Here is a 14562-nt window from a genome sequence, read left to right as displayed (position 1 = left end):
GGTTATGGTTGACTAGTTTTCGGTTAATTTAACTTACAGGGTGATTTTCTGGTTCACTTTATGGATATTGCCCGTGATGAACTTGCTAAAACACCAAATGAGATATCTGTTGAGAAGCTTCAGGTATATATTTATTATCAACTTTTGATTTTGATGGTTTATCTCATATGGTTAAATCTTTTCATGTTTATACTTTTTGATTCATGTATGGGTAACGGGTCAAAATCGGTTCGGGTTAATACATGGTTTAAGCACAATGAGTTCTGGTCAAAATGGGTCGTTTAAAAAATTTATCAATTTGGTTCAGGTCAAAACGGTTTATTTTAAAAAAGTATCAATTTGGTTCAGGTCAAAATGGTCATTTTAGAAAGTATCAATTTGGTTCGGGTCAAAACGGTCCGGGTTAATACGGGTTGTTTTAAAAATGTATCAATTTGACTCAGGTCAAACTAGGTCATTTAAAACATGTATCAATTTGTTTCTTGTCAAACGAGTTAGGGTTAATACGGGTTTTAAGCAAATGGATTCGGAGTCAAAATGGCTGGTTTTAAAATGTATTGATTTGGTTTCTCAAAACGGGTTGTTTTAAATAATTATCATTTAAATTTCCGTCAAAACGGGTTTTGGCCAAATGGATTCTGGTTGAAATGGGTTGTTTTAGAAAGAAGTACCAAAGTAGGTTGACCCCCTATTTTTTTGACCCGTTAACTAAATATTATATGACCCAGATGAATCTATATTCAATTTATTTTTGCTTTGAAGAATGGGCATCATTGCCATAGATAATATAATAAACTTATATACAGTGGTATTTTTGTATAACATTAAAAAATTATAATACATTTAGACTGATTAAACTAATATTTTATGTAATTTTTAGTCTCTTTTGGACATTGCACTGCGGTCAACAGCAGCTGCAGCAGATCCTTTGCATGAAGACGTCACATGTTCAGTGGTTGGTAACATTATACACAATATAAACATTGATAAAACATATTAAGATATTATATTATTATTACATTTTGGGTTTCAGGACACGTGTTCTTTACTGAAGAGATTAAGCACTCTCAAAGATCTTCAAACAGGTGACACAGTTTCAGAAATCGAAGAGCCCGTTGGTATTATTGGTGTCGAAAACGTTTTCTGTCAATTACAAGGTAACTATGTTTTATCTCTTAAATATGTTATCATATTATGACTACAATTTTTTTTATGTACATATATGTTTAGTTTGCTTTCTGTTTCAGGCTCAATGGCCATTATCATTAGTGATATCAAAAAAAGCTTTGACAAAATACCAGCTGATATTTCGGTTTTTGTTTCACTGCAAACACGTGCACCGACAACTTTGTGCAGCATGGCAAGTACATCAAGTATGCAATTGTATAGATGTCTGTCATTAATCATTATTCAAAATTCATTTTTCAATGATTTATAGTGTAAATTATGATTTTATTGTTGTAGGGTGCACGCGCACGTGATATGCATGGAACTGCAGTTTCTACATCTTCAATATTGTCTCGTAACATGCTTAAGTTTATAAACAGTCTTCTGCATTATCTGACATTTGAGGTTATCAAACTTCTTGCTTATGATCTTGCACATTTTGAATTTCCTAAAAATTTTCTTTATTTGTTTTATAATAATTTCAAGAAATATAATGGGTCTGGGTTAGTCTTCTCTCTAATGGGTAGCTAAAAAGAAAATGGGCCAAATGTTACCTCAAGTGTACTTAATATGCATAAAACACACTATTATTTTATTTATTCAACAATTAATGTTATTTTATATGCTAATAATTTTGGTCAAAAACAGTTTCGGATCAACCTGAATTGGCCCACACACTTACTACCCTTTTCAACCTGTTACACAACCTGGCCATTTTGCCACCTCTATCAAGGCAGGGGTGGGCATGAAACCAAGAAGAAAAGAAAATGATTCAAAACGAAAAACCAAACTGAAATAATCAAATCGAAACAAAAACTGACGGTTTGGTTTTATGTTTTGTTGAAACCGAACTTTTGGTTTGGTTTCATATTTGCGCCTATTTAAAACTGAAAAAGCCTAACTTGTAGATTTTTGTTTTTTTATTTTGAATTTCATGTAATTTATGCTAATTGAATATGTAGAGTAACCCAAATATAAATAACAAAAAAAGTTTAGGTCCAAATTCATTATTGCTGGCTAGTTTTTTTTTTCCGGCCCAAAATTTTCAAGCCCAAATGACAAAACCGAAACGAACTGAACCAAAACTGAAATTTTGATTTGAGCCCAAAACCGATCCATGCACACCCCTACTTCTAACCCCCCCCCCCCCCAAAAAAAAAAAGCAACTTCTTCAAGTAGTTTATCTATTTATAAAATTGTTGGGCATTGTATTGATTAGTAGTTTTGTATCTTCTTTTTAGGTTCTTGAACCAAATTGGCATGTTATGCATAATAAACTTGAGAATGCAAAGAGCATAGATGAGGTATGTGTTGAATTTGGTATAAAATTAATATATTTCCACTTTATATATTGCTTGGTTTTATATTTTCAATTCTCTTATTCTTCCCACAATCCCACTTACTAATTTTTTAAAATCATCTTTTATCTAAGGGAAATTGATTTTTAATAATATTAACTTTCATGTATTGGTCGATAATAATCCCTACTTAATAATTGTCTGTGACAGTCCCAACTTGTAAACTATTTTGCCCCACCGATCCTTACTAACTGGGGTTTGACTGTTAGTTCACAGTGATGTGGAGGATGACATGGAACTTATATACATACATACATATATATATATATATATAATGATAAATATATTAAAAGTAATTAATAAATAGTAAATGGGTCGAGCCCGAGCCGAGCTCGAGCTTGAAAAACTATTCCCGAGTCAAGCTCGAGCTTTAGAAATAGAGATCAAAATGGGCCGAGCTCGAGCTGTGTGTGAGTTAAACAAGTCGAACTCGAGTCGGCTCACGAGCCTAAACCAGCCATGTTATTTTTTTTACACGTAGGCATCTACGTCATCTGCCACGTCACCATGAACTAACAGAGTTAAACCCTAGTTAATAAAGGATCGATGGAGGAAAATAGATTACAAGTTGGGACTGTCATAGGCAATTTCTTAAGTAAGGATTATTATCAACCAATAGATGAAAGTTAAGATTATTAAAAACCAATTTCCCTTTATCTAATCAAATCATTGTGCGAAAATAGGTAATTCAATATCATGACTTTTTTATGGAGAAGTGTCTCAAGGAATGCTCACTTCTTTCACCAATCCTCCTCAAGGTTCCCATTATCCTTTATTCAAATTTGAAAAAAAATAATACAATATGATTTGGACACGTGTTATTTCGGGTGAATGTGCAGAAATTAGAAAAACTGAAACTTGTATGCCTTCAATATGCGGGTGCGACTCAGTGGCTAATGAACTCCATTGAAGTTCCAGAAGACACCAATGACCTTTCGTTTGAAAGTTGCAAGACTTTATTAAAGCTTAGAAAGCCTTCTAAGAAGCCCAATTCACCCACACAAGAGTCATCAGTCATTCAATGTGTCCTGTAAGCATCCTCCTCATTTCAACCTTTTATATATTTATTTGTTAGATTACATATATAGTTCATGTGGTTTGCCAAAAGTAAGGGTGTTGATCGGGTTTATTATTTGGGTCGGGTTTCATCGGGTTTTTATGTGTATGTGTGTGCGCGCGCGTGTCTGATGTATCTGATAACCTTAACCTATTCGTATCACAATCGGGTTCGTCTGGTTCAGGCTGTTCGGTTATCGGGTTCGTTAGGTCAGGCAGTACGGGTTTGGACACATTTGTTAATTTTAAAAAAAAGTTGGTTTACATACTGCACTTTTGATCCAAAAGATTACACCCTTATGTTGTTTGAAAAGTTAATATAATTCAAACTAGAACATAACTCTTGTACTATTTGGAAAGTTGATTTGTATTCATAAATTCTTGATAACATGCCATATGTTGAATCGATCTTGTTTGGGTTATTTGAGTTTTTGATTTAAAGGCCTAACTGATACTTGACCATAATAACAATGGGCTTAATTGGTTTTTGGTTAACGAGTTTGTTCGAGTCAGGTTAATCGGGTATGGATAATATTAATGGGCCTGGTGAAAAGTAGCGTCTAACTGTAAAAAGTTGCGTGCTTGAGATCTGTAGTCATTTTGCAACATCGTTGGGGTCTTTCACTAACCTTTGTTATAAAAGCTGTTTAATTTTGTGTAAAATGTCTATTTTGCCCTTTAGCTTGATTGTTATTAACAAAAAACCCAAGAACCACCGGTGGCACCTCCTCACCAGGGACCAGTTTCTAGCAACAAGTGCCACCAATGATTAACCATCATTGACTTTGTGTTGGGTTAACCATCGACTTTTGTGTTGGGCTCATGAAACAATATAGGTACTTTTTCGTTTAATTGAGTTGAGCAATTTTGCAGGAAATTCGAAAGGGAGTTTACTAGTGAGCTTCAGAGTTTAAGGCCAATTTTGAGCAGTAGGGCCCAGGCAGAGCCATATTTGACTCATCTTGCACAGTTGATTCTTGGTGTTGGTATGGATCAACAGATGCAGACGTAGATGTAGATGTAGATGTAGATGTATGTGTGTGTTTGTGCTTGTTTGCATATTCGTGTGTTACATGTATGTTTTGGAACTATGGTGTGTTCAGCAATATGATCTAATTGTGTCTGAAAGTTGTTTCTAAATTGGCTTTCAAATATCTTTTAACGCAACGCTTATATCTAATGTTGTTAATATTGACTTAAGTCTGTCGTGTTCGGCACTAGTGAAACTGCATTTTGATATTGCTTAATGATGTTCTTTATAATTCATGCTTGAATATTCTTGTTTACTTTTATATAGTGTTTGTTTATGTACATTCATTTATTTTTCATTATGTTCTTGAGCCATTCGTGTAGAGGATTGATGCTCATGTTATTAGTGAGCAAACATGAAAATGAAAATTTGGTCGTTTAATAGTAGTTTATACTTTGTTCAACTTTCGGGTTAGAGTTAATATGAACTAACACAATACTATTCATTAATATAAACAACCGATCACAAGAAACTCTATATAATACAAGGCTACAAGCTGTCCCTCCATTAGTGCAATGGCATTTCGTTCAGATATAAACTGAACCTATAAAACTAATGCCGTGGCATCTATCTAAGATCTATGTTATAGTAATATGATATTAGTGTCCTCTTGAGTCTTAGCAATATCAGTTTGCTTTAAGTTGCGTGCGATGTAGAAGTGATTATCTACTACCCCTATTAAAACTCTCTTTTCTAAAGACACGTGGTCACTTTTTAGGGGGTCTGTTCCTACCGACTTGGTGGTGAAGAGTTCCCAACAATACTTACAACAATGATGATCGGTTTATCACGTGGTGAGTGAGTTAGAGTGTTTTTGTCTCCCTTTCTATATGATCTCCCCTTCCTTTATATAGAGGAGGGGAGTTACAATGAATATCCCTTATATGTAACCTAATTATGCATTCCTTACGATTTCTTCCTTTCTTCCTTGGTCTGACCATACTTTGGTCTTTTGTCCGTTGGGCTATGCTTCATGTCTGGAGACAACATGCCTTGGGCCACCCAATGGGTTAGGTGAACAGGAGATGGATTTCTCTTTTAAACTCTTTTCCCCTCCAAGCTTCCTTCTAGAATTCAACTTGCATTAGGCCTCTCTTGTTGGGTTTTCACTTTCCTTTCTTAACGGGACTGAGCCTTCCTTTGAAGCCCAATTCAAAGGTAGGCTCTTCAAGTCCCCCTAATCTATTATCCTTGCTATTTATGACAAGGATAATGGACTCAATTTCAAGTGTGTCTTCTGCTCAATTTTGCTTGGCCCAATCCTTCTCCTCTGTTTTTTTTCTTGTTGCAAGGCCCAAATTTCGACCCATTATAGCTTTTGTCCATATTAACTTTGAAAAGTCGATTGTTTCTCCACTTTCCCATAAAACCATCATATCATCCTGCAACCGTCCTTTCACCATAACTCTCCATCATCATTTTACTCTCTCGCCTTCTCTACTTCCGGCATCCCCTTTATTCCGGCGATTTTTGACTCCCCCTTTCTTAATCAAGTTAGTCGTGAGTCGTGAATGCCTTTGTTTAATCATGAGTCGTGATGACATGTCTACAATAACATCCTCTATGACTTAAAGCAAAATGGCCTCCTTATGTTCAAAATATCACATTCCTCTGTCTCTGTCGCCTATCTTGCCAAACCCTAACGACACAGCGGTGAGCGGTCCCAGATCTATAGCCTTGTATGCCAAATATCTTGAATTTTCCAACATCCGGTATCCTTTGACCACATTTTAGTTAGCTCTCTTAAAACATCATTGATTGTATTTTTCACAAGTTCATCCCCTAAGGTTTTTGAGAGTTACTCATTTTGAGGTTGCTTGTCGTGCGTTAAACGATTTTGCGACGGTTCCTTTATTTCGCCGTTTTATCGTTTGAAGGCAGATGACGATTGGTTCACCTTTGAACGCCGTTCAGGAGAAAAATATCCTTCTTGTTGCTCAAAAATCCCTACTGGCTTTTACCCCCGGGAGTGGAAAGACAACTTTTTCTTTGTTTCATCTTCTTTTGCTCCGGGTCTTACTCACCGTCGTTCTATTTCCTTGAACGTTGACGATCATGCCCCTAGTCCTCATACGAGTCAAGATTGGCTTTACAACCTCTTGGTTGAAAATAAAACAAAGGCCATGACTTACCCTGAGCCATTGTTGTATCTAGCTGGGCTGAGCCAGATATGGCCTGATCCATTGACACGCCCAGCCATGCTCGAGGGGAACCGAGGTGGGTGGCTATGTATCCATTTTTTTATAATGTTTTTTCTAGTTTTTCCTTTTACCCTTTGTCTTGACTGTGTTTATTTTGTGGCAAAGATGAACTTGATGGAGATTTTGCAAAACCGGCCCTTGAATAGTGCTGAGTTTGTTAAGCTACCTATTTCTTTAGAGACAGCTCCAGGGGCAACCACTCCTTCAAACACTGTATCTATAGGTTCAGATGGCCCTGGGTCTTCTACTGGAGTTGAGGTTCAGGATACCCCCAAACGCAAGAACCCAATGTCTGACTTGTTTGATGCTTCCCTGAAGAACCGTTTGAGGAATTCTAAGCATTTGTATTTAGGCCCCTCTTCCACGGCTCCTACTGAAATTGTGGATGTGGACTCGGATTTCTCTTTTCCTACTACTCCTTCTTCTGGAGGTATTCAAGAGTCTATTTCATCTCCTCATGTGGAAGCATATCCTAAAGGTAAGAAACCTGTTACTCCCGAAGCTCATGCAGAAACTCCTTCAGCTCCTCCTTATGGGGATTCTCTTCCTGATGATATCTTTGTTCCCAAATGGGGCCTGATCGTGGGTGCTTCAGTTAACATCCCCCAACTTGCTCATGATTTCCTAACAGAAATGGTCCCTTCAGTGGATTATGCCCATGTTCAATCATTAAACTCTGATGGTCTTGTCAGCGAGTTCGGGACTTACCTTTATCGTACATTCGTTTTGGGAGCAGCCACACGTCAAGCGGTCATCAACGGTAACCATCTTTTTCACGAGGGTCAAGTAGAGATTGTCGATTTGAAGAAATCTTTGGAGAGGAATGGGAAAAAGATTTTGGAACTTAGAAGGAAAGTTACTTTAGCTGAGGAAAAAGCTTGGAAGTACCCAGTTTGGAGGCCGTCCTGCATTCTTCAAAGGATCATGTTTCCTGTTTGATAGCCGAGCTTTCTGTTGCACAAACGAATGCCACGGAGTTGGAAACCATCCGTTCTGTCCTTACGGAGACCCAGGCAAAACTTACAGAGGTTAGTGACTTGCCTGCCTTTTATGTATACCTCTCCCCCTTTTTTTTATTGACCCTTGTCTTTTTGGTTCAGCTTGAGGAAACTCCTCCAATTGTCAAGATCCATCAGTTGGAGACCACTTTAGACCGGGAGCGAGCCGAGCTAAACAGGTTGAAGTGGTTAAGGACCAACAAAAACAGGTGGTGGATGAGCTTACTCAGGAGAACGGCCAGTTGAAGCAGGAATATGCAAACTTGCAGGAGGCCATGGCTAAAGCGCAAGAAGAAAAAGGATAGGTGGTGTCAGAGGGTTTCCGACATGTTTATGAGAGGGCTTTGGGGTGTCGTGAGATGTTTGAGGTTAGGGACACTTTAAACAGGGCTATTTTCGCCTTCGATTTTCAGCAAGGACTCCGGGCTGGCTATGAGCATTGCACTCAGGGGACTCCCTTACGGGAAGTTCCCTCCTTTTTGGCCACAGCCGAGGCTGAGGCTGAAGAAGCATTCGTGGCTTTCAATGCTCATGTGCCTCCTATCTTGCTTAAAATATCTTCAAGCCCCAAAATCTCCATTGTCGAGATCAAATCCCTATCCTCCATAGTGGATCCCCCATCTCCGCTCCTGTGATTTGTTTTGGTATTTGGTTAGTTATCTTGTTTCTATGCGGTTCTACTATCATGGTGTGTAAACTTTTCCAGACTTTATGGTGTTGTCTTTTGTTTTCCCCCTTTGTGGTCTTTGATGAATTTGTGATGATAGCCTGGTGTTTATGGTTGTTTATGACAGTTGTATTTCATGAACGCTTAGATATGATTTAGTTAACCATTCATCCTATCGGCGGGACCTTCCTTTTGTCTTTGGTGACAAAAAGGGATTTTTATTAGGTGAGTCTTTATGAGGCAGGCTCGTTGGTGAGACTTTTTAGGATACTGCAAAAATAGTTGTGGGGAACTTATTTGTCCCGGGGGATGTTCTTTCCAAGGCCCTAATCGTATGTTTTGGCATTAGGTATTGTAAAAATAGCCATGGGAAACTCCTGTCTTCTCCTAGAGAGAAGCAGGGGCCCTAATCATATGTTTTGGAATTAGATATTGTAAAACTAGCCATGGGAAACTCCTGTCTTCTCCTAGAGAGAAGCAGGGACAACTTAATATTTTAAATAGCATTTGTGAAGTTTTCAAGTGCGAAATGAATTTCATCATGTATCAACTTTGAGTTCTCCTCAAATCACGTTTACATAAAAATGTTCAAAAAGACAATTATAACGTTCAAACGCGATTTCCCTCTCAGGGAGGTCTTGCTTTACTTATTCAGCCCATGCGATGTTTCCAAAAAATGGGCTTAACAGGTGCCCGTTTTCCCCCTGAGAGGGCTTACGCATAATATTTCCTTAGTTGCATCGAGTCCCAAGTCCTCGGGACTTCTTCCCCTGAGGGGTGGGCTAACTTGTAGGCGCCCTTTTCTCCTGCCCAAATAATTTGGTAAGGTCCTTCCCACTTAGGCCCTAACTTTCCCTGATCCTCTTTCCTACTAGCTTCATTCTCTCTCAAGACCAGATCGCCTACCTTAAACCTGACCTCCCGAACTCGGGAGTTATAGTACTTTTCCAATTTTCGAAGAGGATTTGATTGAGTATTGATGAGTTCTTGTACTCCATTTCCCTTCTTGCTGCTGTTTCCCTTCTTTCCTCGGCTAAATCTAGATTTAGCTTGAGGTCTTTTTCGTTCTCCTGTCCCCTTTTGGAAGTTCAAATGGTAGTGGATCCAATCTCAGCTGGTATTATGGCCTCAGTTCCATATATCAAACTGAAGGGTGTTTCCCCGTTGCTGGTTTTGGGCATGGTCCTGTGAGCCCACAAAACATGGGGCGGTTCCTCAACCCACGAGTGCCTTTGTCTCCCCAATCTACTCTTAATCCCCTCCACTATGCTCCGGTTAGCTCTTTCCACTTGGCCGTTGGCCTGGGGATGGGCTACTAAAGTAAAGACTTGCTTAATCTTCAGTTGGTTACCACCACTCACGGAAAGGATTATTGGCAAAATGCTTTCCATTATTGCTGACTATGGAGTGGGGCCGGCCAAATCTACAAACGATGTTTTCCCATACAAACCTCTTCACTTGCTACCCCTGTGATGGTAATGAGAGGCTTGGCCTCAACCCACTTGGTAATATAGTCTATTGCCACCACAAAAAACTTGGCCCTCCCTGCCCCCTCAGGGAAAGGACCCACTATGTCTATCCCCCATTTCTGAAATGGCCAGAAGAAGCTTACCTGGACCAAGTTGAATTTGGGTTGACGTGCAACTGGAGCATGTATTTGACAGTGGTCACACTTTTGTATCTCTTTCAAAGCACTTAGGAACATGGCTGGCCAATAATACTCTGCCCTCATAGCCCGGGCATATACCATCTTGGCTCCCATATGCATTCCACATATCCCTTCATGTATCTCCCGAATCGCATATTAGCTTCTGTTAAATCAATGCACATGAGGGAGGGCCCTAAATAGGACCTCCTATATAAAGCTCCGTCAACGACTTCATACTGTAGGGCCCAGATCCTCAGCTTTCGTGCCTCATGCTTGTCACTAGGCGTTACCCCTTCCTGAAGGTACAGGAGAAAGGGGGTTATCCAGTTGTCTTCTTAGTTCTCAACTCTAGTGACCGTGGCTTCTATTATGGAAGGATGTCAAAGAGTCTCCACCTTTACATCATTAGCTAAATGGTCGAAAGCCACGATAGCCAATTTGCTTAGTGCGTCTACCTTCTTATTGAGGCTTCTGGGATGTTTGTCACCTCAGGTTTCTTGAAACTTTGCAGCAGCTCCTACACCTTTTTCAAGTACTCTATCATTTTGGGATCTTTGGCCTTGTAATCTCTATTGACTTGGTTTGCCACTGACAGGGAATCAACGTGAGATTTAATTCTTCGAGCCTTCACCTTTTGAGCCATTCTTAACCCTGCCAACAATGCCTCATACTCTGCCTCGTGTTAGTACTAAGGAAGTCTAGACGTACAGTGTAGGTTAACTCGATGCCCTCGGGACTGATTAAGATAAACCCTGCCCCGCTCCCCTCTTCATTAGAGGCCCCATCAGTGTATAAATTCCAGAGGAGTTCTTTCGAAGGCGCCTCTTCCATTTTATCTGGCTCCCGAAGGACCCACTCTTCTGGCGTTGTTTCTTCACCCCTTTCTTCAGATGTGGTCTCCATCAAAAAATCACCCAGGATCTGCCCTTTGAAAGCAGTCCGGGGCTTGTATTCTATGGTATGATCCCTCAACTCAATTGCCCATTTAGTCAGCCTACCCGACACTTCCGGCTTTGATAGCATCTGTTGTAGGGGCTCGTTGGTGAGTACATGTATCACATGGGTTTGGAAATAACATCGTAACTTGCAGGCGGTGTATATCAGGGCCAACACCAATTTTTCCATTGGGAGGTACCTTTCTTCTGGCCCATTTAACGTTAGGCTAACGAAGTAGATGGGTATTTGCACCTCCCCCTTTCAACCATCAATACAGAACTAATGGTCTTATCTGTGTGGGAGAGGTACAAAACGAGTATCTCCCCCGGTTGTGGAGTCGCGATAGTGGGGAGATCACATAAATTCGCCTTCAGATCTTGAAAAGCTTTGCCAGCCTCCTTATCCCAGCAGAACTTGTTTTTCTTGGTGCTTCTTCTTAACACTGCCATGAATGGTAGGGTTCTTTCGGCTATTTTGGAAAGGAACCGATTGAGGGCCACTAGCCTTCCATTTAATTTTGGTACCTCTTTGATGTTTTTGGGAGGTTTCATCTAGAGTAAAGCCTATACCTTCTACGGGTTAGCTTTGATCCATTCCTTTGTTACTAACATCCCAAGGAATTTCCCCTCCTCGACTCCGAAGGAACACTTCCCGAGGTTTAGTTTATGTTGCCCACCCCCCCCCCCCCTCAAGGTTTGGAACGTCTCCCTGATATCATTCAACATCTTTTCCTCATCGTCACTTTTGATGAATAAGTCGCCAAAGTAAATCTCCATGTTTCTGCCCCTTTGGTGATCAAATAATTCATCCATAAATCGATGGTACGTGGCCCCAACATTCTTTAGTCCAAAGGGCATCTTGGTGTAACAAAAAGTCCTTTCGTTGGTGTAGAATGCTGTCTTTTCTTCATCTTTGAGGTTTATCTGGACCTGGTGGTACCCCTTAAATGCATCCAGAAAGCATATGAGGGGAAATTATGCAAGGGACTCAATCTTCTTTTCTACTTCGGGCAAGGGGTAGGAATCTTTGGGGCAGGCTTTGTTTAAGTCCTTGAAGTCGATACACATACGCCAGCTGTGATCGGACATGGCTATCATAACCGGGTTCGATATCCATTGAGGATACCTCACCTCCCGTACTATTCCGGCTTGCAATAGTTTCCAGGTTTCGTCCAGAACAACTTGACTTCTCTCGGGTCCCAGGCTTTTCTTTTTCTATTTGATGGGCTCCATCAAATGGAACTCCTTGAGACCGTGTTGTACTTGGTCTCGAGGTATTCCTGTCATGTCTTCATGTTTCCATGCGAAGAAATCGGTGTTTCTCAACAACATTTCTTTCAAGTAAACAGTTAAGTGAAACGCTCACCCCTATTTATACTTATGACAATTAATGCGATGAAGGGGGATACAACTCACCTTTTGTCATCGTCCATTCAGAAGATGACACGGTAGGCGGGAACTGACAAAAACAAAATGATTTTGAATCAGCCGCCTAAAACTACGTGCAAACACATCGAAAGTCACCCCTGACAAGACTCAGACTGAAGACATCACATCGCAGACGACGAAATAGTACCCCCGGTTCAAAAGTAACAGGAAAAATTCGCGGATTAACAAACTCAACCCACACCAAAGGGACAAGGCAGTGAGTCCATAATTTCACCTGCGACATCCCATCGCAAAAGCAATAATGGACTGGGGGGACTTATAGAGAGAGGGTAGTAAAACTACCCGTGGATTACCAGTGAGCATCCGTGGGAAGAACCCGCAGACCAAAACACTTGCAGTCATGATAAGACGAAGACTAACAAAGTCACTCGCGATTCTGAGGACACGCTTCGCGGGTCTCCATCACAACCCAAAAATTACCATTGAGCATCCGCGAGAGGAACCCGCAAGCCACACAAGGGACTCATCACGCGCATGATCCCCACGTGATATGGAAGAGCAGTTGTAACAAACTACTTCTAGAAGATTCCCTCGATACCCCCTGATAGCAACATCGACCAATTGAAAGATGACACCTGGACACGTAATGGCCATCCCACAAACGTGCACAGTTAATGGCCGTCCCATAAACGTGACCAGGCTGTCACATCCTATAAAGGCTCGACACGTGTCCATTAAGGTGAAGGAGGAATATCTTGATAGTGACAACTCCACCAATCACCTTCCTCCCACCTTCTGCTATAAATACTAAGATAATCTCCTCGAGGTATTCATTCACTCCCACACGCCTTACGCAATTACTTGTATTCACATCGTTATTCCGATCAGTACAGTACTTATTCTCACGCCAGAGGGTGAAGACCCCCCACCGTGTCCTTCCCGTGACGAGACTCACGGTGTTCTGTTTTGCAGGCACTTACTTTGGATCTGACTTCGTCGTTATTCAGGAGACTCACATCTTGGGTAAACATAAGTTCGGACTATCCAGTTTGGACTTATGGTTCTTCAGTTAAGGAGTTACTTAAATGCAAGAGATAGTTAACGGTTATAAGACATCATTTTCTTTACAACTTTGTATAGTTTTAATAACTTTTTTAGGACGAACGTATTGTTATTTGCATTACTTTTAATTAGTATTACCTCAATTATGTTTGTTGATAGTTTGTTTGTTTATACTCTTAACGAACGAACATAACACAAGCATGTCTATTTTGTTAACGAATGAACACGAACATGAACATGCTCCGCTCGTGTTCCTTTTACAAGTCTCAAAACGAGCCAACATCTTATGGTCTCTTTCCTTTAAATAATTAATGCGCTGTTACTTTATAATTTTTTACTTCAACAAATCGACCACGGCATTGTAGAATACACATATTTTTTTTTTCAGAATTATTTGACTTGTTTAGTTGACCTTCTTTATTTGACTTGCTACGCCTATAAATTGACTAAATGAGTATATGATTCTAAATTAGTGATTTCTACGGTTAGTTTGGTATAGTGATGATCTGGTTTTGGTATTATTTGATCTTTTGTAGGCTAGCTGTACATATACTGGAATTTTCATTTAATTGGAACCCAAGAAAGTGTTTGTATACGAGGGTAGATTGAAAACACTCCTATCCTAACCCAAGCCCTTCCTTCGTTGAGCCATGCATTTTGAGTGATCTGAAACTGCCCAGAGCAAGCTCCCCCCCCCCCCCCCCCTCCTCCCAAATAGAGGCAAGTTCAGTATGATGGGCAACTATCTCCAAGTGCAGATAGTAAACGTTTTGTTAAAAGAAAGCTGTATTAATGTTTTTATTGTAGTGAAATAATCGCATCTTATAGGAATATTAACTAAACGCCCTTTTGATTTTGAATGATAATGTAAAGAATAAATCAATGCCCTTTTTGTGTTCTTTTTACTGTTAAGTTGACCCCATAAAAAAATAACATATTTTTACACTTGAAAACCTCTACTCAAAACACAAATGCTATAAGTGGCAGCAAAATAATTGCAACTGCCACAACATTTTGCCAAGACCTAGTTGTCATAGGACTGATTTGGCAG

The 14562-nt window shown here is 39.9% G+C and overlaps 1 protein-coding gene across 1 annotated transcript; it reads left to right on the top strand.

Moving 5' to 3' along the window:
• The first annotated feature begins 1181 nt into the window (after positions 1–1181).
• On the top strand, positions 1182–4593 carry LOC143617886 (gamma-tubulin complex component 2-like). Its single transcript, XM_077090290.1, has 6 exons — positions 1182–1373; positions 1465–1572; positions 2409–2471; positions 3209–3283; positions 3365–3555; positions 4455–4593. Exons 1-6 carry the CDS (start codon positions 1182–1184, stop codon positions 4591–4593), a joined length of 768 nt encoding a protein of 255 aa, XP_076946405.1.
• Positions 4594–14562: the final 9969 nt, after the last annotated feature.

The sequence above is a fragment of the Bidens hawaiensis genome, unplaced genomic scaffold, assembly GCF_021521415.1.
Source record: "Bidens hawaiensis isolate Kalapana, Puna unplaced genomic scaffold, B.hawaiensis_p1.1 tig00059970_1, whole genome shotgun sequence".
Lineage (NCBI taxonomy): Eukaryota > Viridiplantae > Streptophyta > Magnoliopsida > Asterales > Asteraceae > Bidens > Bidens hawaiensis.
The sequence above is the reverse complement of the archived record's forward strand: the minus strand, read 5'-3'. Positions and strand labels throughout refer to the sequence as shown.

Coding starts and splice junctions, on each gene's coding strand:
- LOC143617886 (XM_077090290.1), top strand. CDS start 1,182: ATGTTATCATATTATGACTACAATTTTTTTTATGTACATATATGTTTA. Junction 1,573..2,408: donor TGCATTATCTGACATTTGAG/GTTATCAAACTT, acceptor TCTTCTTTTTAG/GTTCTTGAACCAAATTGGCA. Junction 2,472..3,208: donor ATGCAAAGAGCATAGATGAG/GTATGTGTTGAA, acceptor GTGCGAAAATAG/GTAATTCAATATCATGACTT.